The sequence below is a fragment of the Anas platyrhynchos genome, chromosome 18 (genome assembly GCF_047663525.1).
Source record: "Anas platyrhynchos isolate ZD024472 breed Pekin duck chromosome 18, IASCAAS_PekinDuck_T2T, whole genome shotgun sequence".
NCBI lineage: Eukaryota > Metazoa > Chordata > Aves > Anseriformes > Anatidae > Anas > Anas platyrhynchos.
In genome coordinates, this window is record NC_092604.1 from 3,236,218 (window position 1) to 3,256,620 (window position 20,403).

Genomic DNA, 20,403 nt, shown 5'->3' on the forward strand with positions numbered 1-20,403 from the left:
GCAGCGCGTGGCCGCGGGCAGGCTCCGTGCTCGCCGCTCTGCCCCGCCGCGGGCACGGCCGGCACCGCCCGCGTCCCGTCACGCTGCGGGCCCGGGGCGCGGCCAGGCCCCGCGGGTACCGCGCGGCTGCGAAAGGTGGGGAGCAGCACAACCGGCTGCGAAACCCAGCTCCTGCACATCACCAGCCCTGTGCCCGGAAAGGCTGGGGATGCAGTGCAGCTCGCCAGCCCCATGCTCTCCTCCAAAAATATGCTCCCTGTCCCTGTCCCTGTCCCTGTCCCTGTCCCTGTCCCTGTCCCTGTCCCTGTCCCTGTCCCTGTCCCTTTCCCCAGGGCTGTGGCCATGTTTGCACCAGGACTACTGAATGGAGGGGGATGGAGAAGCCCCACATGCTGCCGAGTGCAGGGCTGCGGTGGCAGCCTCGGCAGGGCACAGCTCTCCAGGCCCAGGGGTGCACGGACCCGGCATCAGGGGCCCCATGCTGGCACCAGCAGGCTGCCCTGGGGCAGCCGCGGCTCCAGCACTGGGGGCAGGAGGTGCCCACGGGGCCCTCCGGCAGGGCTCGGGGCCACAGGGACCCTGCGGGATCCGTGGGGTATGGGCTGCTGCCAGCTGGCAAGGAAGGGCGGCCAGCATGTTGGTTTCAGACCAGTTTGGACAGAAACCAAACGCAGGGAGAAACTGCCATGAAATTCCTGCGGAACAACCCCCCAACCTCACTGCTCTGACTCAAACCTCCCTTTTATACCCACTCAGTTTCAGGCCCCTCTCCTGCAGCCACTGCAGGTGTCCCAACTCTCCTGTGGCTGTCTGGGGGTTTGTGGAACATCAGACAGTCTCTGCAGGGTAAAGGCCACCAAGATTCAGTGTTCATCACTGGAAAAATGAGACACTAAGAGCCTGACTCCACTTCCCTCCTGCTCTCCAGCATCTACCATGATGGAGATGCCCCCTCAAACCATTAGAGGGGGCATCCCTGCCTCATCCTTCCACTGTCCCTTTGCAAACCAGTTGTTCACTGAGCTCATCCAGTCCCTTTCTGAACCTGCCAGTGTTATCTGGCTCCCCTACTCCCTGTGGCAACAAGCCCTGGAAGTTCAAAACCTGCTATATAATGAAGTTTTTTCTTTTTTATTTTCAACCTATCTCCCGCCAGCACTCCTTACTCCAAGGACTGCTGGAGTGTTACAGTTTCATGCTCAGCTTGTCCACCACCCTCATGATTTTGCAGGCCTCAGTCATATCTGCTCTTGGCTCTCCTCTCTCAAGGCAGGAGGTCTCAGCTTTTCCAGTCCCCTATCATACAACAGGCAATACATCTCATCAGTTGTTACAAAGCAGGTCCAGAGAAAGCTGACTACTCATTTCCTTGTTCAGCTGTGGAAACAGGAGCTCAAGCACACAGCACCCAAGGTAAGTCTTTCCAAGATTTTCTACAGTGTCAAAACACTTGCCATCTTGTTCCCAAGACTTTGCTGATTACACAGCAGTCAGTGATGATTACCAGGTCAGTGATGATTACCAGGTCAGTGATGGCTCCCAGCTCTGCTTCTGAGTCTAGCCACCTGTCCTGAGCTCCATGCCAATGCCTTGCTCTGATCACTTCTCCCTTGAAGCATCACCTTCATTTCTCTACACCAAAACTTACCTCCTACCTCTTCGTCCTTGTTTTTGTGAGGTCTTTTTGAAACTCTTTGCCACGAACAGTATTTTGCTATCCAGAAGTCCCCAGTATCGTCTGTGAACTTGAAGGTTATCCTGTTCACTCCCTTATCCAGGGGATGGATGAAGATGTCAGATATAAAACCAGCCCTAGAGCTGCCCCCTGGGGGACTCAGTGTCCTCCATCCTGAGGAGCGGCTGTTCAGCCCTACGTGTTGCTTCTGATTCTTCAACCACCTTTGAGTTCACAGAACAGCCATTCTGCTCCCACAGGAAGTTTGTTTCTTTAATAATCTCTGGTGTGGTGCACCATCAGAATTTTTCTGAAAATCCAGTCTGATGATGCCTTCTGGATCCTCTCTGGGACAAGGAGGAACACATGTTCCCCTTGCAGAAAGGGACCACATGCTCAGCATAGACCTACCTTCTGCATAGATTCTGCTTTCTAACTAGTAATAGAGCAAAAAGAGTCTACAGTTTTTAGCTCTCAGCATCCTCTTTACAGAGGTAAATGTTTCACCATCCACCAGCCTGCTGCCTGGCTGTAAGACAAGGTATCATGCTATAGCCAGCACCTCCATGGTTTAACATTTGTGTTCCTCCTGGGCATGAGCCATCTGTCTGGGATGACAGTTCATCCCACCAGTCTGGGCCTTCCTCTGTGTTTACTTCAAATTGTTCTGGCAATTGTCCTCTGAGCAACGGCTGCAGTAAGTGTGCCAGGCCTGGAAATCTCCTCACCACCTTTGTCCAAGAAAGAAAAACACCGGGCTGCTTCTCCTTGTGGCCTTACCACTCCAAAGGTCTCCTTACATCCTGGGCATCTCCCCAGACCCTAGCTGTTTTTCTGCTCTTAATGGATTAAGGGATATTCTTCAGCCATAACATCTTTTCTTGCACATTCATTTTTAGATTTTTAGTCTTTTGATTTCAGCTGATGTGCCACATTTTGTGGTCTTTCCCTCTCCTAGGCAAGATTTCTGTTTCTGAAACATCGGCATTTTCTGTAGCACCACCATTTAACTCTCACAGAACCGGGAAGGGGATTAGTCCTTCATTTTCCTTCTGAATTGTGGCACATTTTACCCAAGCTTCTCAGGCATGTGTAATACCCTCCATCTATCTCTAGGACCTTGAGATTTGGGGATGGGATATTGGGTAGTATTCCTGAATTCTACATAGTTCCTTTTCCTGAACTTCTTATGGGGTATACCTCTATCTCACCGCACTGTTAAACCTGGTAGCGCTGTGTTTTTCAGTATGGTGCAGTTCCCCCAGCATCTCTTCAGCCAGGTCCCAAACAATCAAGATCCAGCCCAGAACAGCATCTTTTCTTGTGGGTTATAGGTTCAAGGGGCTTCATTTGCTGCATCCACAAACTGTATCTCTACATCTTGTCTTATGAAGCCATTCTGTACATGGGGGGAGTGATGTCCCACCGTAAACATCCCACCTTGCATGTTCTCTGGAATCACTTCGTATTTCTAGATATCTTACCATTCTCATCATGTTCAATCTGAATTTTACATTATTTTTTTTTTAGTCTGGGATTTTCACCTATAAGGATTCCTTTATGCACTCTTTCCCTGCTATATTTTGAGTAGCTTCACACTACATAAACCACCTCCCATCTGTACCCCTCCTCTGTCACTCCTATGAAGCTGGCAGTCAGGACACCACTTGTTGGTTAGCCTCCTTCTACCAGGTCTCTCTTGGCCTATTGCAGGATGCTGCTGAGTGATGTCAAGTTCTTTGTTTCCTCTTATGCTTCCAGCACCACTATGAAAGCATTTGCAGTTCTGCCCTGGCTCCCAGGTCAGTCTCTGGCAGTGTCAGGGGTCATCAGCCTGCATTTCTGCTTCGTGCCCTTGTCCATATGCTCTCAACACCCTGGGCCTGGTTTGTCTCCCAGGTGCCTTTTTGTCTCCCAGACATGGTTGTGTTCCTGTCTACCTCTACCCAGGCTGTGGCCTGAGGAAGATCTCTGCTTGCATTTGATCAGGACTGGTCAAGTTACGTTTTTAAAACAGCTGCAGTTACGGCTTTAAAATAACATCTGCCAGGAAGGGAGTGGGGCTGCAGGCAAATGCTGAACCTGGGCTGGGTTTTGGAGGGTGGTGTGTCCTGCACCACTCTGCCCTGAGCAGCGTGGGCTGCAAATGCTCTCCACTGTGCTCCACAACCTTGTCCTTGTCCTCTTCCTCATCCTCTTTGGCCTCATCCTCATCCTTCTTCTCCTTTTCCTCTTCCTCCATGCCCATTGGCTGCTCCTTAGCTCAGGGGCTCTGCTCCTACCCCTAGATTTTTAGGTCCCAAAGCAGGCATCTCTCCTGCTTTGGAGGCTGGCCGACCCTGCCAGGTGCTGCCTGCAGCACCTTGCACTGGGCTTGCCAGTGGCATGCCAGCCAAGAGGGTATGTATAGGGTGGGTGAGGTGATGGGTCATGAGCCATGGTATCACATAAACCCGGGGATGCTGCCTTGTGTGCTATTGGTCACAGAATGCTTGGAAGCACATTATGGGCTGAGGATGAGCTGCAGGTTGAGAGCAGATAGAACCACCAGCATGGCCAGTATATCTCTGACACTCTTCAGATAGGAGAGTTTGAGTCTTCAGCAAAAGGAGCGCAAAGGCTGAACCAGATACCTCCCAGATTGCTCCTGATGAGTACAGGCTGGGACTGGCCCCAGCTCCGTCCTGGGCACTTGTGTCTTGCTTTCGGAATGCCCCCGGTATCCACCACCCATCAGATGGATGGCAGCCATGGACCTGCCAGTGCAGAGCTGCTCAGTTGCCAATTGGTGGCATGTGTCCCATGGCCCACGGTGGCCCGTGTCTCCATGCTGGTGCTCACCCACATCTAGGTGCATGGGACAGCAAGTGGAAGAGCAAGAGGGCTGCTGGGGTAGCAGGTTTCCTCAAGCCCCTAGCCCTGAGGCTGCACACATGCCCTCCAGGACATCACTGGGGCTGTCTGCAGGGGCAGTGGGGCGTGCACTGTTCTATGGGGCATCCTGCCTGCGCACCCTGGGGGGCTGTCATCCATCTGACTGGGGCGGTGGTAATGGGAGCAGGATCTCAGGGTGGTGGTGACAAGGCTTTGCCTTGGTCTGGAAGGTGTTGCAGCATGCTTGGTCCACGGTGGCAACATGCTGCTGTGTCCGCCCACGTGGGTGCCCACTCGCTGTGTCCCTGGCTGGAAGAATCATCCCAGACATCTCCATGCCCAGAGATCTGGGGACATCTGTCCATCTGCCTGCATGCATGTCTGCACAGGCCCTTCCCCTGCTGGTGGCCGTGGGGCTGTCCCCTCCACCTCCAGCCCTGGGGGTCCTCACCAGGCATGCCCGGGGGTGAAGCACCCCTGTCCCCACCACGGCGTGGCCCCAGCTGTGCAGATGGCTCCTCCACCGCGCCGGGTCGCAGCCTCCACCCTCACGTGCGGAGCTTTTTGTGTCCCTCCTGGCTGTGCGCTGGCCTCGCCCCATCCGTCCCCTCCCCACCACCGCCCGCGCCCCCCTCGCAGCCCCCACCAGAGCCAGCCACACACACAAGTGAACTTTTCTGCGTTTTCCAGCAATTAAAAAGAATAAAGCAACAGTTGTCTCCAGGCAGGGCATGGATCCTGGTGACCCTGATTTTCTGTGTGGCTGGGCAGGGTGAATGGGGCTATTGAGACCCTGATGACTGGCATCTCCACTCCAGGATTGTCTCCCCGTCCAAGTCCCCCTCCCCGCGCTCTCCTCCTCCCCACCTCCTCCCCGCTTTTAATTTCCTTCCTGGAGAGAGCTGCTCATCCCCTTCCCATTGGACGAAGGCCTGAAAGGGAATGGAGGAGACAAGGGAAGGATTAAAGACACTCTGCTTAGGAGCAGGCAGCCTGAATACGAGATGCACCGGCTGGGAAAGAATGGGGGCTTAGTGGGGCACCAGATCAGACCCGCCCCGCCGCATTCAGCCCACTGCATTCCTGCATTGCTAAGCAGGGCCCTTTCTCCCCAGCCAGCCCGCGGAGCCCGCCCCAGCCCCCTGCCCCACCTGCCGCCACAGGTAGACCTGCGTGGAGGTCCTGCCCCACCGGGGCACCCGCGAGTCCCCGGGGTCGGGCAGCCCAGCCTGTGCCGCTGTGTCCTGAGGCAGCCCTGCAGGGATGAGGAGGCAGCTGGAAGCCTGCAGCAGCTCTTCGGCAAGCCTGGAGGCAAGGCGGGGTGATTTAGGTCTCCAGCAGGTTCACAGAGATGGCTCGCACCCCAGCAGAGCAATGGGCCCCATCTTGCAAGGTTGGAGTCTGTAGCAAGCTCCACCATTTCAGCGTTCAGAGAAAGGCTGGAGCTTGAGCTGGTGTGTGAGGTGGGCAATTGCCCTCCTGGAGAAGGGCTGGGGTGTTTGCAGCCACAGCTTCAGCATCAGAGGTGGTGGTGCCCCACTGCCCATCAACCACATCCTCTCAGCTGTAGAAGACCCCCCAAAAAAACAACATGTATTCTTTGTCCTTCTCAGTACTTCCCATGGCCATGCAGTCTGAGGTGGTTTGCATTCATCGCTCCCACATCTAGCCATCAGCATGTGCATGATGGACTTGTCCTGCTCTGGTCGTCAGACTACTCCAAGGACTGGTCTAAAGCAGGGTGGATTTTGCTGCTGGGGCTGGTCCTTAGGAGGGGCTGGAGCTGAGTGAGATGGTGGGGCATGGACTCGGGGTCACAGTGGCAGTAATGGGACTGCAAGGGTACCTGTTACTGACCAAACCCATGGGAAGTCACCCAGGAGCAGGAATGTGCTGTCACATCTAAGGCTTTCCATGCCTCTTGCACCCTCAACACCTACTTGAGCCTCCAGGTGTCTCGTGTCAGGCAAGGAGCTCTGTGCGGGTGGAAGTGAACTACCTGGTTTGGAAAGTACAGGATTGGTGCCTGTCTCTGTCCAAGTCAAGGCTGGTTCAGTGATGGCAAAGCTGGAGCAACACATCATGCTCTGCTTTGTCAGTGTGCTGGATTGGGACTTCATGCTTGTATACAGGGGTTGCCAATGGTAGTATGGAAACACCTCTGTCCTTCATTAACTGCGACTTTGAGGCTGAAACTTTCTGGATGGAGCTGGTTTCCTTCACAGGATGGGAAGGCTGTTCTTGGAAACTTCTCTGAGTCCCAGCTGACATGCATACCAGAGCGCTCTGTTTTCTGGTGAAGTACATTCCAGGTGGAGCCCAGCAAGATGCCTCCAGGCCAAGAAGCTGGAGATCTGCAGTGTGGAACAAGAACAAGGTGGGTCAGCAAAGCCTGACAGCCTCAAAGCATCAGCTCTGAAGGCATCCCAGGGATCCCATGCTGCTAGGAGCACCCCAGGGAGCACCCTGAGGAGCCCAAGCACCACCTCAGATGGACAGTCCAGAGCTGGAGCTGAATACCACTCCACTGACCAAGCTGCACATGCTGGGTCCCAGTTATTGCTGCCTCCCCATGATTTAAACACACTTTTCAATATTTGGCACTAAAAGCCCCAAGTGCTGGTGTCCTATGACTGTATCAGAAACTTGTGACTAAAGAAGAACATTAAATCCTTCTAGAGCTGCATCTCCATTTCTGTCCTAGAAAAGAGATGAGAAAAATGTTTGTGCTCATCTATTCCTCCTCCAGGGAAGAGCCACATCCCTTCAGGTGCCACCAGACTCGACAGCTATGGAACCCACCTACATGGTCATCTGCGTAGGAGCACAGTGGGACCTGCAAATCCCCCCACAGAAAACAGTCATTCACCCCTGCTGTATGAGGCTGTGTGTGGTGTGTGGTTGCCCCATTTGATCCCCGATGGCTCCCATAAACAGGCTGTGACTTGTGGGGAGCAGTGGGGTCCCTGTCCTGGGCTGTGGTGGGAGAACCCCAGTGTGACCCCACAGCCTGGATTTGGCTCAGCTCCAGAGGTGGACTTGGCTCACCTCATGCTATTGCACAGTGGTAAGAGGAGATCCTCTGCATAGCACAAGCACCACAGCTGTGCCATGCAGAGGATCCTCCTCACCAAAATGGGCAGGCAGCAGCCAGCAGCAATCAGAGGTCCACAGGGACCTGGGGACACTTGTGGTCCTTCAGGCAAAGGCTGGATGTACTTGAGAGGGGCTGCGGTGGGGGCCCATGTGTTTCTCTTACTAGGGGTATGAGGGCTGAGGTCTTTGCACGATAAAACTGCTCTGACTCCAGGGCAAAATGGGCAAAACAGGTACAGACCCACCAATTTTGGCATGAGGGCTCTCTGTTATCAGCATGAGGCTCCTGGCTGGCTGGGTGAGCACCAGCTGTGGTCAGGCAGAGGTGGTGGGGGCTGGTGGGCACCTCATGGTGGTCATCGGCTCTGCCTGGCCTCTCCTTCCTCAACCATCCTCCAAGACCTCCTGCCCTTTGGGATCGGCTGTGGGACATCACCTGGGTGTTCCCTGCCCTGTCACTGCCTTCACACTGCCCAGCGCTATCCCTGCTGACAGTCCGGAGACACGGGGGGGGGGTTCCCACCTCCTAAATGGCCCCAACCCCCCCACTTCACCTGACGGAGGAGCCCAGCTGGGGATGCCAAGCTGTGACACTGGTGGAAGGACAGCCTCCCCCTGCCCAGTGCCCGGGGCCCTTTTGTCTCTCCAATGCCTCGAGTGGCAGCTCCCCAGCTGGCCGCAGCCGCGGGGCCTGCGCAGCGTGGTGGGTGCGAGGCCTTCCCTGCGCCGGCCTGCGTGGAGAGGGACCACGGGGCTTTCTCTTTAATGCAATGCTATGAATACTCGGGGTCTTTCTGCTCGCTGTTTAATGGATTTGAATGTGAAAAGGTGGTGGAATTGGGAAGAGGGGAAGGGGGGGGGAGGCCAGGCCTCTTTGTTCGGGGATGCTGCTCCAGCCCGGGATTTATTTAGCATTTGGAGGGCTCGGGGTCTTTCTCTCCTCCCCAGCCACTGCAAAGGCTCTCTCCCTTTTCTGCCTCATGCTTATTAGCATAGCAGCTGCTCTCTGAGAGGGGCTAGTCAAGAGAAAAGGATAGAGGCGTCCGGGAAATGAATAGGAGGGAAAAAAATAGCTTAAAAGGACAGGGGCTTTGAATGGGGGGGGGGGGGGTTGGAGCCGTGAGTGGAAAAGGGGACGGGGGGAGGCTCAGCTGAAAATGTGAGCAGGGTGAAATGCGAGGACCTGCTAGGGACAGCCGTGTGTGCGGGTGCTGTGCTGGGTCTGGGTCTGCTGCAAGACCCTGCTGCTCTCCATGGGGCATGGGATGGAGCAGCAGGGGAAGCCTCCACAGTATGCTGCAAACCTGTCCCTGGCAGAGCCTTCTGGCCACTCAGACCAAGTACTTTAGGCATCAGTGAAAGAAATCAGATGTGCAGGAGCACTACACCACTCTTGCATGCATGTTGCCTTGCTCTAGGTAGAGCCTGGTATAATAAGATGTCCCATCAAGAGCTCCCCAGCAAACAGGGCTGTGCAGGCAGGAATCTGGTCCTGTGCAGAAAAGCCGGGAAAGGTGTAGGCATATTCAGAATCCATCTGTGAAACTGCATCATGTATAACATTGCTTTTGACTGTGAATCAGTGAGAAGTGTTTTCCCATCTGGAAAAAACAAAACAAAACAAAACAAAACAAAACCAAAAACAACAAAAAAAATGAGACTGCAGTGCACTCCTGGGGTGAAAGGTGCCATTTCCAGGCAGTGGCTCTTCTCAGTTGTAGCATTCATTTAAAGCAAGAATTGTAGAATTCATTCAGGCCCCATGCAAAGGCTCAGCTTTGCACTGTCCAGTGCCCCACTGATGCTTTGCAGAGCTGACGGCCATTTGCCAACATTGCCAAGCAGGGCTGTACATACCTGCCTGGCTTGTTAACCCAGCTCTGCTCCATGCAGTGCGGGAGCCTGACGGCTCCCTCACATCAACATCCAAGGCTGCCGGGTCCCCAGCATCCTCCACACCTGGGCAGGGCTGGTGCCAATGGGGTGCATATCCAGCCTGCCTGGGTGCAGCATGGGGCTGGTTGGTGTTGGGCTGGACCAGGGACAAAGATGGACTTAGAGAGCAGGTGTCAGTGTTGGCTGTGGTGCTGTGGGCTGGCACAGCCGTGCTGGAGGAGCTGCAGTGAACAGCTGATGTCCAGGTGTCTGTGCCACTCTGTGCATCCATGGGCTGCCAGAGCTGCTGCCCAGGTCAGGCGGGGAGTGCCAATGGCGCAGAAAGGGGAGGCCCCTTCTGAGGAACCTCTTCCTAAAAAGCTGCAGCCAGAGAATGGCATCGTGTGTTGGACTCAGGTCAAATGAAGAGTTTCCAGCACAAGCAGTTGTCCCAGCAACAGTCCAAGCAAATTGTCCGCCATCCTGCCACTCACCCAACTGCCCAGCTTTCCCTCTGTCCATTCCTCCACCCATCCCTATCTCCATCCTCAGCCATTCTCCTGTCCCCTTGTCTCCATCCCTCATCTTCTATCTCTTCATTCATTCCCATGAATCCTTTTATCCCTATACAGTTATCCCTCCATCCTTTGTCCCTCCAACTGTCTCCGGCCATCCCTCCTGTAATCCCTTAATCTGGGCAGTGTTCTCCACCTACAGACCCAATCCCCAACCACTGTCCTCCCCAGAGCACACCAAACCAGGATGCTTCCCTGCTTGGGCATTTCATTAGTCAGCAAGAGAAACCTGAAAACACAAAGCAACCTGTAAATGCAATGTAAAACTACATTACACCCAAATCTGTTTCTTTGTGAGACTCAGAGGTCACCTCTCCCTAGTGAGCAGCTGGAGAGTTGCTGAGAAGAGATGTTCCTCCTGCCCACATGACATGGTGATGCAGTGTCATCCCCTGGGATGCCGGCTGCCGTAAAGGAGAAGTGGGGGCCACCCATGCGCTGCCCTGCCAGACCTTGTCACAGGCCTGGGAGCACTCCTGGGACAACACAGCCCACAAGCATGGAGGTCTTCAGAGTGCCAGTGATTTTAGGGCACAGAGGCTTGCAGGGATCTCACTGCAGGAATGGCATGGCCAGCTTTAGCCACAGCCCAGGAGGGACCTGGACCTTCACAGCCAAACGTGGCTCAGTCCCAGTACCCAACACCACAGAGGCTTTGGGTCACAGTAAAATGGGTTGAAACAAAAGCATCCTGTGGAACATAGGGTCCCATCTGATGTGCTCTGGACCTCTGACACTGCTGACAGCAGTTTGCTGTGACCACCCTACCACCCACTTTATGCTCATGCCAAGGGGTTTCACCCCACTCGTGGGGATCCAGTGAAGAAGGCATCAAGAAGTAGCAAAATGTTTCAGCTGGAAGGGAGAAGAGCCTGTCCAGCCAGACTGAGCTGCCGTCTCCTCCCCGGCACTGAACAGTAGTCAATTGTGATTTTTAAAAAGGTAACTCCTATTCGGATCTCCAGGCTGTGGCATTATCATAGTCATACAAATGCCAACAAAGCATCTATTTAAAATGTACTGAATTTTGATTACAGCCCGTCCCCTCTCGCTCACTCACTCGCTGTCTTTCTTTCTCATTCATTACTTACTGTGTTAAGCTCCCTGAAATTCAAATAAAATCCCACCTCCTTCCCCCCATCCATATGCGTTGTTCGATTCAGCTCTGATGTCTGGGCTTGACGAATGAAGGGGAATATAACAGAAGACAAAGCTGTCAAACTTCTCTGGGCTGTGTTGACTTCCCATCACCCCTGTGGACGGAGGGGAGACCGATCCATCTGTTTTGGAGTCAGTAGCACAAACAAAAGCAAAAGACAATGGCAGGAAGCACTTGAAAGTTCAAATTCTTTCTTTGGTTTCTCTTGGAACAACAGAACCTACGTAATGTGGCCAGCGGACAATAACATGCAGCCAGGGACACACAAAAATGCCAGAAGAATGTGCTTACGACACGAAATGTTCCAATATTTTTGTTTTATTGGAACAAAAATAGAAAAGGAAAAAAAAAAAAAAAAAGAAAGCCTTTGGAGTTCCTAGATTTCTTGGACTGGGTTTCTTTAGAGAGTGCTGCAAAGCAGGGCAGCTCTGGGTGCTGCAGCAGGGCCAGCAGTGGGGCTGAGGGCTCAGCCCAGAGTTGAGCACCGCCAGCCCCACTCTGTCCCTGTCCCCATACATAGCTCCACTGCACCCTTGGCCTCGGCGCTTCCCCTCTGCTCGGGGCCACCTGGGCGGCTGTGCACATGCGAGCCCAGGGCACAGTGTGGCTTCGCGGGTGCTGGGCTGGCAGCCAGGGGCATGCAATTTGTATTCACTGACCAGCCAAAATCTCCTGCAAAGGGGCTCCTGGAGGCCCCAGCCCACTCCATGGGAAGAGATTTACACAGAAATGCTGCATTTCCTTGGGAAACAGTCTTTTTGCTCATGGTTTGCACAGCCCGGCTGGCCAAAAGACACAGGAAAAGGTGCATGATAAAAAGCCCTGTGTTTCTCTCCACAGCAATAAAATAGCACCTGAATGATTTTTTTTTTTTTTTTTATCAGCAGTACTGTCTCAAACAGAGGCACTGTTGGGGATGGCAAGGCAGGCAGGGGAATGGGTATATGCGTGTCTCACTGCAGGGGCTGCCCCAGCACCTGACTTGTGCAGAGCAAAGCAGTGCCCACAGTCATAGCTATGACCCCACTTCAGGTTTTGCTCTGTCAATCCGGTACGAGCAAAGAACACTCACATCTAAGCTGCTACATAGTACCTTAAAGCTCACCCTGTCCAGTGGGCTCTGTGCCTCCAGAAAGTACCTGGGAGCAGAAAGATATTAGGGTTTGCCTGTTAGCGTGGCTCAGAACATTTTGAATCCTGCCAGCAGCACTCCAGCACCAGGAGGGCTTCAGTGTTTTGGTGGTGCCTTACCTGGGTGGGTCCCTGTCCCTTGCCCATGTCACACAGCACCCAAGTGGCACCAAACTGGTTCAGGAAGGCTGACATTTGCAGGACATTGCTTTTGGAGTCCCCAAGAGCCTGCACCCAACATCAGGCTGGGCATGGCACATGTTTCTAGACGATTTCTGGACATTGCCAGAGCTGTTACAATTATCTGTATGGAAAGAGCATGGTCCCTAAATTAACCTGGTGTTGGAGGCTTGCTGCGCCCTGCCCCCAATGATACAGGCATGGGGCTGCTGCTGTTTTTCCCACTTCCCTGTGCAGCTGAATCCTGCCCCAGGTGCCTCCAAAGGTGCAGGGCTCAGTCTGCCCTGGTCTACGGGAGAAGACTGGGGACACCTTTGGTGATGCTGCCTCTCATCCCACGGGGGGCTGCTGGAGTCAACGCTGGTCTGATGGCAGTGCCTGGATGCCGATGGCCCCATTGTCACAGCCCAGAGGCCCAGCATAGGCTGGGAGGGAACCAGGCCACCTCACCCGCCTCACTGAGGGCAGTAAAGAAGCCTAGGAGGGTTTCCGGATACTTAACCTGCCAGGCTGAGGCTACAGACCCCAAAACCACTGATCCAGGGGAGCCAATGCAAGCTGGGGCACAGGGAGCTCATGCCTCACTCCCCCAGGGCAGGGGCTGCTTTTGAGGCCCAAACCCCAAGCACTTGGCCTGGCTGTACCCTGAGCCAACACCCTCAGCTACTACTGAGGCTAGGATGGAGAAACCATCAGAGCCCCGGACACACAGTCCCCAACCCACCAGCCCCGCAAGTGTTCTTCAGGGATCATCAAATCCCAGGTGCAGCGCTGCCAGTGCAGGTCACAGTTACCTTGTGGGCCCCAAGGAGAACACAGCAGCTTAAAGGGAGAGCCAGGAACCCATCACCCCCATCACAGCTGCCACACAACCCCATGCATGGGAAAGAAACAAAAGACATTTTTTTTTTTTATAAAAAGATCAATGAAAAATTTATTTATAAATTTCGCACTCTGGGGCTACATGTCTATATCATACACTCAGGAATATGCTGTACTGTACAGACTTTATCCAGTTAGAAATGATCATATAGTGACCCACATACAGCTTCAATATAAGCCTAAAAATTCTTAACATTAATTAACATAATTAAAAAAGGTATTCGCATCTAAAGAAAAATCTACAGAAAAACTCCTTTCTGGAGCAATCTGTGCATCAGCTTCAATGTCTGCTTATTTCACTGACATTATCAATATATTCTTCTTACAAAAATAATAATAATAATTAAAAAGATGACTGCCATAAGGTGACCAGTCATGCACGAAAGAGCCTCCCCCACCTGCCTCTTTTCTTGTACTCCCCGTTTTGGCGTGAAGGGTCAGCAGCACTATGAGCCAACAAGGGGGGCGGGGGGACCCTCATTTCAATTTGAATCAATCTGCATCCCTTTTACTTCTCAAGATAAAGAGAGACGGGGTGTGGGGGTTGCATAGAAAATTGAAACTCTAGGGACTAAGAAGGGCAGCAGCTTTTCAGTAAAATACAAAGGGATGTAAAAATACATCAACTCACAATTTCAGAGCAAACCCCCTTCCCCGACATACAATTTCCAAAATCTCAGCGTGTCTAAAGCTCCAGGAAGCTGGAAAGGAACAATACTTTTCTTAAACTCACTCAGCAATTCACACAGGAGATTCACAGTCTTAATAGGTATTTTATAAAAATATAAATATGGGTTACATCATGTTGTCTTTACAACACTGGACAGAGCTCCCTTTAGACTGGGTTTATAACCAAGATTTCTTTTTAAAAATCCATCTAGAACTTGGCTTTAAAATACACTTTTTTAATATTATGTCATAAATGTTATGACATTTCAATGTGGCAAATCCATTTAGTCAAAAAATGTGCAACCATCTGGTAACAACAATAAAACCTCGCTAGAAAAGATATTGTTCCCACCCTGTAACTATTACACAGAAGCACCAGTGGAAGTGCTGGACACCACCTTCAAGGCTCACAGAAAAGACTTCAGCTAAGCAGTTCCTTGCAAGTTACAGCATTGACAGTAGACACTTGCAACAGGGATTTTTTCCTTTTTCTTCTTTGAATCTGGAGCTTTTTACTTATCCCAAATTGTTGAAGTGGAAGAAACAAAAACTGCAGGTGAAACCATCAGAGACAAAGCAGAATATTCAGTGCAATGGGAAATAATAATGGCAGACTCAAGGCTTTAGTTTTGAGACTAGGAAAAAAAAGCATATTTCCCAAACCATATTTTGAAACACTCACCACCAGCTTCAAACAAAAACCAGGCTCACAAACTTCACCCACAAATATATACACATACATGATAAATAGTTAAGACACAACCCAAAAAAAACAGCAGGTAACTATTTTTAATTGTAATGGTTTGGATAAAGGGAGTAAGAGAGGAAAGAGCAGGGAGATGGCAGTGATATGGTTGGTTTTAGTGCAGACAAACAGAAGAGGGATGAAAGACCAGGGGGAGAGAGGAGACTTCTGAAATTTTCCGCATTTTCCAAATGGATGTTCTTGTGCCATAGCAATAAAAAGCAGCATTGCGATTATACGTGCAGTCACTTCAAAATGCGGCTTAGGGTGGCTTTCTCTTCTTCCTCCCTTTCTTTTATAAATATATATATACTTAGACATATATATATATAATATAAAAGGCAGGTGACTCTACATACATCAAGTGAATCATTCTGCATTGAGAAGTGTTATCCAAGTTTCACCAAAAGAAAAAAGTTCCCAAACTATTTCTCAGTAGTTTTCAGGCATCTCTCTAGGCAGCAGAGAGCGCTCGCGCCCCTTTTCTGTGCAAAAGCAAATCCTCTGCCTCTAGAGTTTATTTCACTTTTTTTTTTAATATGAAAAAAAGTTCAGGGTTTACTAATCCTCCCTTCACACACAAAACCAGAAGGAAGGATTCAACGTCTTTTCCTGTGATCTCACGTGTGCTGAATGGATTCAAGAATCGGCTGAGGATGCAGACTTTCTTCGGACACCCACAAAAAAGAGAAAAAAAACAGAAAACCCAGCACACACACAAAAAGCAATCAGGCAGGGCGAGAAAACCAAGTCTGTCATATTCCAATGGAGTTGCCTCAAAAAAAAAAAAAACAAAACAGAACAAAAAATGAAACCGAGCAGTAGGAAGACACTGGGCGAAGCCTGCCGGAGGAGACGCGCGTCCCCCTCCGGGGCAGGGACGGGGCCGGCGGCTGCCGGGAGCCACCTGCCCGGCCGCTGGCGCCGACTCCCGGCGTGGTCGGAGCTGGCTCGGGGGAAAGCACCGCCCGGCGACGTGGGTGCATCTGGGGAGGTGTTGAAATGAATTCGTTTCTGAGCCAGAATACTTTAAAATCGAGGGACAGGCCACCACGGGTGTTAGAGGAGAGGGGAGAAAGGATTAAATATTACCGGGGAGGGAGGGGCGGGGGGAGGGGGGGGAAACAACCGTTTTAAAGCATCTGACCAGATGTCAAACTGAAACCGTGAATACTGTGAGTGCAGCCGAGGTAGATGGAAAAAAAAATTACAGTAGGAAAACAACCCTTGGAAGAAAAACAAAATTAGAAGCAGGTAAATGGCGGTGTGTTTGTTTGTTTGCTTTCAGTAAATCTTTGCGGGGCCCCAAATTTCTTTGCCAAAAAACAAACAAACAAAAAACACACACACACAAAAAAAAAAAAAAATCAAAAAAAAAAACAACCAAACCACAAAAACCACGGAGTCCGAGCAGCTTTGACATGTCAGGAAGGCGGCGGGGCGGCCCCGCGGCATCACCGGGCGCCGGCGGAGTATTTGGCCTTGGTGATCAGGTAGAGGACGATGTCCTGGTGGCCCCCGAAGGCGGCGATGTGCAGCGCGCTCCAGCCGTCGCGGTTGGCCAGGCGGATGTCGGCGCCGAACTTGACGAGCAGCTTGACGAGCTCCAGGTTGCCGTCGATGACGGACTGGTGCAGCGCCGTCTGCCCCTCGGGCCCGAAGGAGTTCACGTTGAACTCGCAGTTCGTCATGTTCTGCAGCAGCGACTGCAGCTCCTTGGTGTTGCCGCGCCGCACCGCCTCCTGGAAGACGCGCTGGCTCGGCGGCGCCGCGCACGGCGACACCTCGCTCTGGCTCATGCTGCCGCCGGCCCCGCTCGCCTCACGCCCCGCATGGACGGCGCCGCCGCCGCCTGGGCCGGGCCGCCGCTACCCCGCGCGGCCGGGCATGCGGGGCCGGGCTGCGGCGGGTCCTGGCCGCCGCTCCGCGCTGCCTCGCGCCGCTCCGCGCCCCGCAGCCGCCGCCGCCGCCGCCGCGCCCGGGCCTCTCTGGAGCGGAGCCGGCCCCGCGCCGCGCCTTTTACCCCCCCTTTTATTTGCATAACAATAGCACGGCCCGGCGGGAGGGGGGCGGGGCGCGCCGCCAGCTCGCCCATTGGAGCGGCCGCGCGGGGGGGGCGGGGAGAGCCCTTCCCCCACTGCCGAGCTGCGGGGGGGAGGGGCTGGCCCGGGGCTCCCCCGGCCCGGAACGGCCCGGACCCGACCCGACCCCCCCGCGGGCACGGCCCGGCCCCGTGCCTCCGGGCTGCAGCCGGCTCGGCTCGGCCCGGCTCGGCCCGGAGTAACCCGGCCCGGCGGCACGGAGCCTTCCCTCGCTTATCCCGCTTTGTTGGGCCCGGCCCGGCCCGGCCCGGCTCAGCACAGCACAGCACAGCCCGGCTCTGCTCGGCTCGGCCCGGCCCGGCTCAGCACACCCCGGCCCGCCTCGCTTTGCCCCGGCTCGGCTCGGCTCGGCGGGGCCGTGCTGGCCGCAGGCAGGGGGCACCCGCGGCCGAGGCGGGGGCTCCGTGCCGAGCCTGCGGGAGCTGCGCGAGGATTTGCGGGGCCGGGAGCGGGAGCGGGGTGCGGGCAGACGCGGGGCGCCCCTGCCGCGGGCTCCGCTGGGTGCAGCCGGCCCCGGGAGGCTCGGTGCCGCTCACTCGGTCCCTGGGGTCTCCTGGTGCGGGAGCGCTGTGCGGTGCGGCCGCTGCGGGGAGGCAGGAGCGTGGATACAAAATCAGCTCATCGGGCAAAAACGTGCAGGCGAGGCCGGTGCTGGGGCACTCGGGGCCTCCCGCCTGCTGCCCCCAGCCTCGTGCACTGCTGGGGACTGAGGATGGTGCACCACGGCGCTGGGAAGGATGGAGCCCCCCCGGCGCCCATTTGGCCCGGGGAAGAACAAATGGCAAAGGCTGGTGCAAAGCAGAGACCCTGCCCCGGGACCCCGCGCCCCCCGGGACAGCACATCCGCCTCCATGGGGCGTTTGGTCGGCTGGAGCAGGGCGGGAAGTGCGTGAGGAGAGGAAGGAGCGTGCCATAAAACACGGCGATGGCAGCCCCGTGCTGTGCCAAGGGCCCCCGCAGCTGGCCAGCAGATGCCAGCACGCCGGCTCTCACCTGGCCTTGCTGGCATGTTGCTTTGGGGGTGGAAAGGGACAAATCAGCCAGCTGCCAAATCCTGCCCAGATCAAGTGAGAGCTCTTGGATGGATTGCACTGTGAGCTCGGGGCATGAGCTGCCCCATGGTGTTTTCCCGTGGCTTTTCCCTGGGGCTGGGCGGACTGGGGCTGGTGCTCTGCTTGTTCCCTCACTGGGTCTGGCTTGTCTGTTGGAGGCAGGTGACCCAGGCTGATGGGGGCTGCGAGGCAGCAGCGATGCCACTGGCTCACCCAGCCAGTGAAAGCAGCTCTTGGCTTGGCAGCAGAAGTCAAGGCCAGCACTGAAGTGAGCACGGCCCTGCCTGACTCCGATGTAAGGGACCGACAGCTTCCATAAGGGACCACTCCTCTAGGTCTGTTCTTTGCAGCCAGTTCTTCCCAACCCTATCCCCATTTCAAACCTCATTCCATGCCTGTGCCCACCCCCATCTCTGTCACCATCCCATCCCCATCCCTATCCCATCTCCATCTCAACCGCATCCTCATTCCCATCTTCATCCCATTCCCATACCATCCCCCTGTATCACCCCCACATCATGCCCAGCTCAATCCCTCTCCCACTCCCACTTCCATTTCCATCCCATCCCATTCCCATCTTAATCCCCATTTCCATGCCCATCCTAATCCCTGTCTCAAATCTATCACCATCCCATCCTCAGTCCTATCTCCACTCCACACCATTTGATTTCCTCTATCCAGAGCTCTCCCAGTCACATCTTTTGAATGCGAGTGCATTGAGGTGCATCGCTCTATATAAAGGTGCCATATGGAAGTGCAACACAAAACTGAGGGTTTTGATGTGATCACAGTTGAGGTGGTGGTGCTGGGACAGCACAGTAGCTGCTGCTGCAGTAGGGCTGCAGCCACCCCCCCCCCCCCCCCCTCCCTTTTTGGTGTCCTGTGTCCCTTTTCTCAGGATATCTCCTGTACCACTGGGATGTGGAGCCCCCACAGCACTGGCAGGCACACCTCACTGCTGCATGCATGGCCCTGGTGGGCACCACCATCCCCTGGCACAGGACACAGTGGTGGCCTCAGGGCTTTTGAGTCACATCTGTCCCATGACAGCAGTGAGGAGACTTCCCCCTCCCTCCCCCCTCCAAGGATGGAGGCAGTGGCCCTGCCCCACATCGCCCCAGCTGTGGTGGCAGTGGGGGACACGAGTGGCAATCCTTGGCCTCCTCTATCTGGGGTGAATGGAGGGACGTGCCTGGAGCCGCTACGGTTCACAGGGGATTGTGGCTGCCCCGCACCCCGAGCTGCACTGAGGTCCTGTCACAGCCTGGCAAAGTGAGTGGCCCCGGCAGCGCAACCCCCGGGGAAGGCTGGAGCTGCATGGCCATGGAAGCTGCCCCACTCAAGAGCCCAGCAAAGGGAAAGCATCTGCTCGTGAGGCTGCTTCTGCCTGAGTTGAACGGTGCCGCGGCTACAATGGCAGGATTGTGACACCCAGGACACTTGGCTTGCAGTTGTGGACCAGGGTCACTAAACAAGGGTCACCATCCCCTGGGGTGCCTGCAGCTGGTGTCCGTCTGTCCCCACCGCGAGGGCTGTGGTCCCCCAGCTCCAGCACCACGGGGCTCCCTCCTCTCCACTCTGAGCAGAGGAAGTCTGGTGTGGGGTCTCTGCTGGCGCCAGCTCACCCTGTCCTTTCCACTCCTAAATATCCCAGGGCAGCTGATTTGGTGCAAACTGGCTTAGCATCTGCTATGGGCCAAATCCTGCAAGTTGTCAGTGCTCTAGCACTTTAGTGAGCCGTGGGATACTGAGAATTGCTCACACCTCCCGGTCTGGGACTCGGCCAGAGCTACGTCCTCACAAGCAGCTCTGCATTTGCCAGTGACACTGGTGAGAAAAATAACAACCCGGGCAGGGACCCAGTCATGCAAATATCCCTCTTTGGCAGGTGGGGGCAGGACTCTGCCTGGGAACGGGGCCAGGGAAAGAGGAAAAATAAAAAAAAAAAAAAAGAAAAAGGCAATTTTGAAAGCGTGCATTTCAGCTCCAATTTGTGTTTTGGTTTTGTAACCGGAGACGAGCCGGGTGCATTGCTGCGGCCCTCAGCAAGCCAGGCCAGCCTTCTGACACCGCTTTGGGTTTCAGGTGGCCAGACGGGCCACGGCGAGTGTGCTGGAAGGCCCCGAGAGGCATTCCTCTTCGCCCAGCACTCAGCAGTGCCTTGCAAAACCAGTAGTCCCACCCTGTGATTTATCTGCTCCTTTCTGAGAACAGGGGAAGCCGCAGAGAGCGCCGGCGCTGCTGCTGGTTGGGGGAGGAGGGGAGAAGCAGCCCGGTGCTGTAACGCATTTAGCGAACGGTCACGCAGAGAAACGCAGAGGCGTGAGACGTGACGACTGAATTTCCCCCTGCTTAGGAGAGTCTGGGGCGAGATGGGCAGGGACTGCT

The 20,403-nt window shown here is 54.5% G+C and overlaps 1 protein-coding gene across 1 annotated transcript; it reads right to left on the reverse strand.

Moving 5' to 3' along the window:
- Nucleotides 1-14,200: 14,200 nt before the first annotated feature.
- Nucleotides 14,201-16,823, reverse strand: NRARP (NOTCH regulated ankyrin repeat protein). Its single transcript, XM_013094986.4, has one exon. The coding sequence runs from the start codon at nt 16,658-16,660 to the stop codon at nt 16,316-16,318; it is 345 nt and encodes a 114-aa protein (XP_012950440.2). The 5' UTR covers nt 16,661-16,823; the 3' UTR covers nt 14,201-16,315.
- Between the last annotated feature and the right edge of the window lie 3,580 nt (nt 16,824-20,403).

Bases quoted from the DNA above. Each gene is read 5' to 3' on its own strand.
- NRARP (XM_013094986.4), bottom strand. From the start codon at position 16,660: ATGAGCCAGAGCGAGGTGTCGCCGTGCGCGGCGCCGCCGAGCCAGCGC.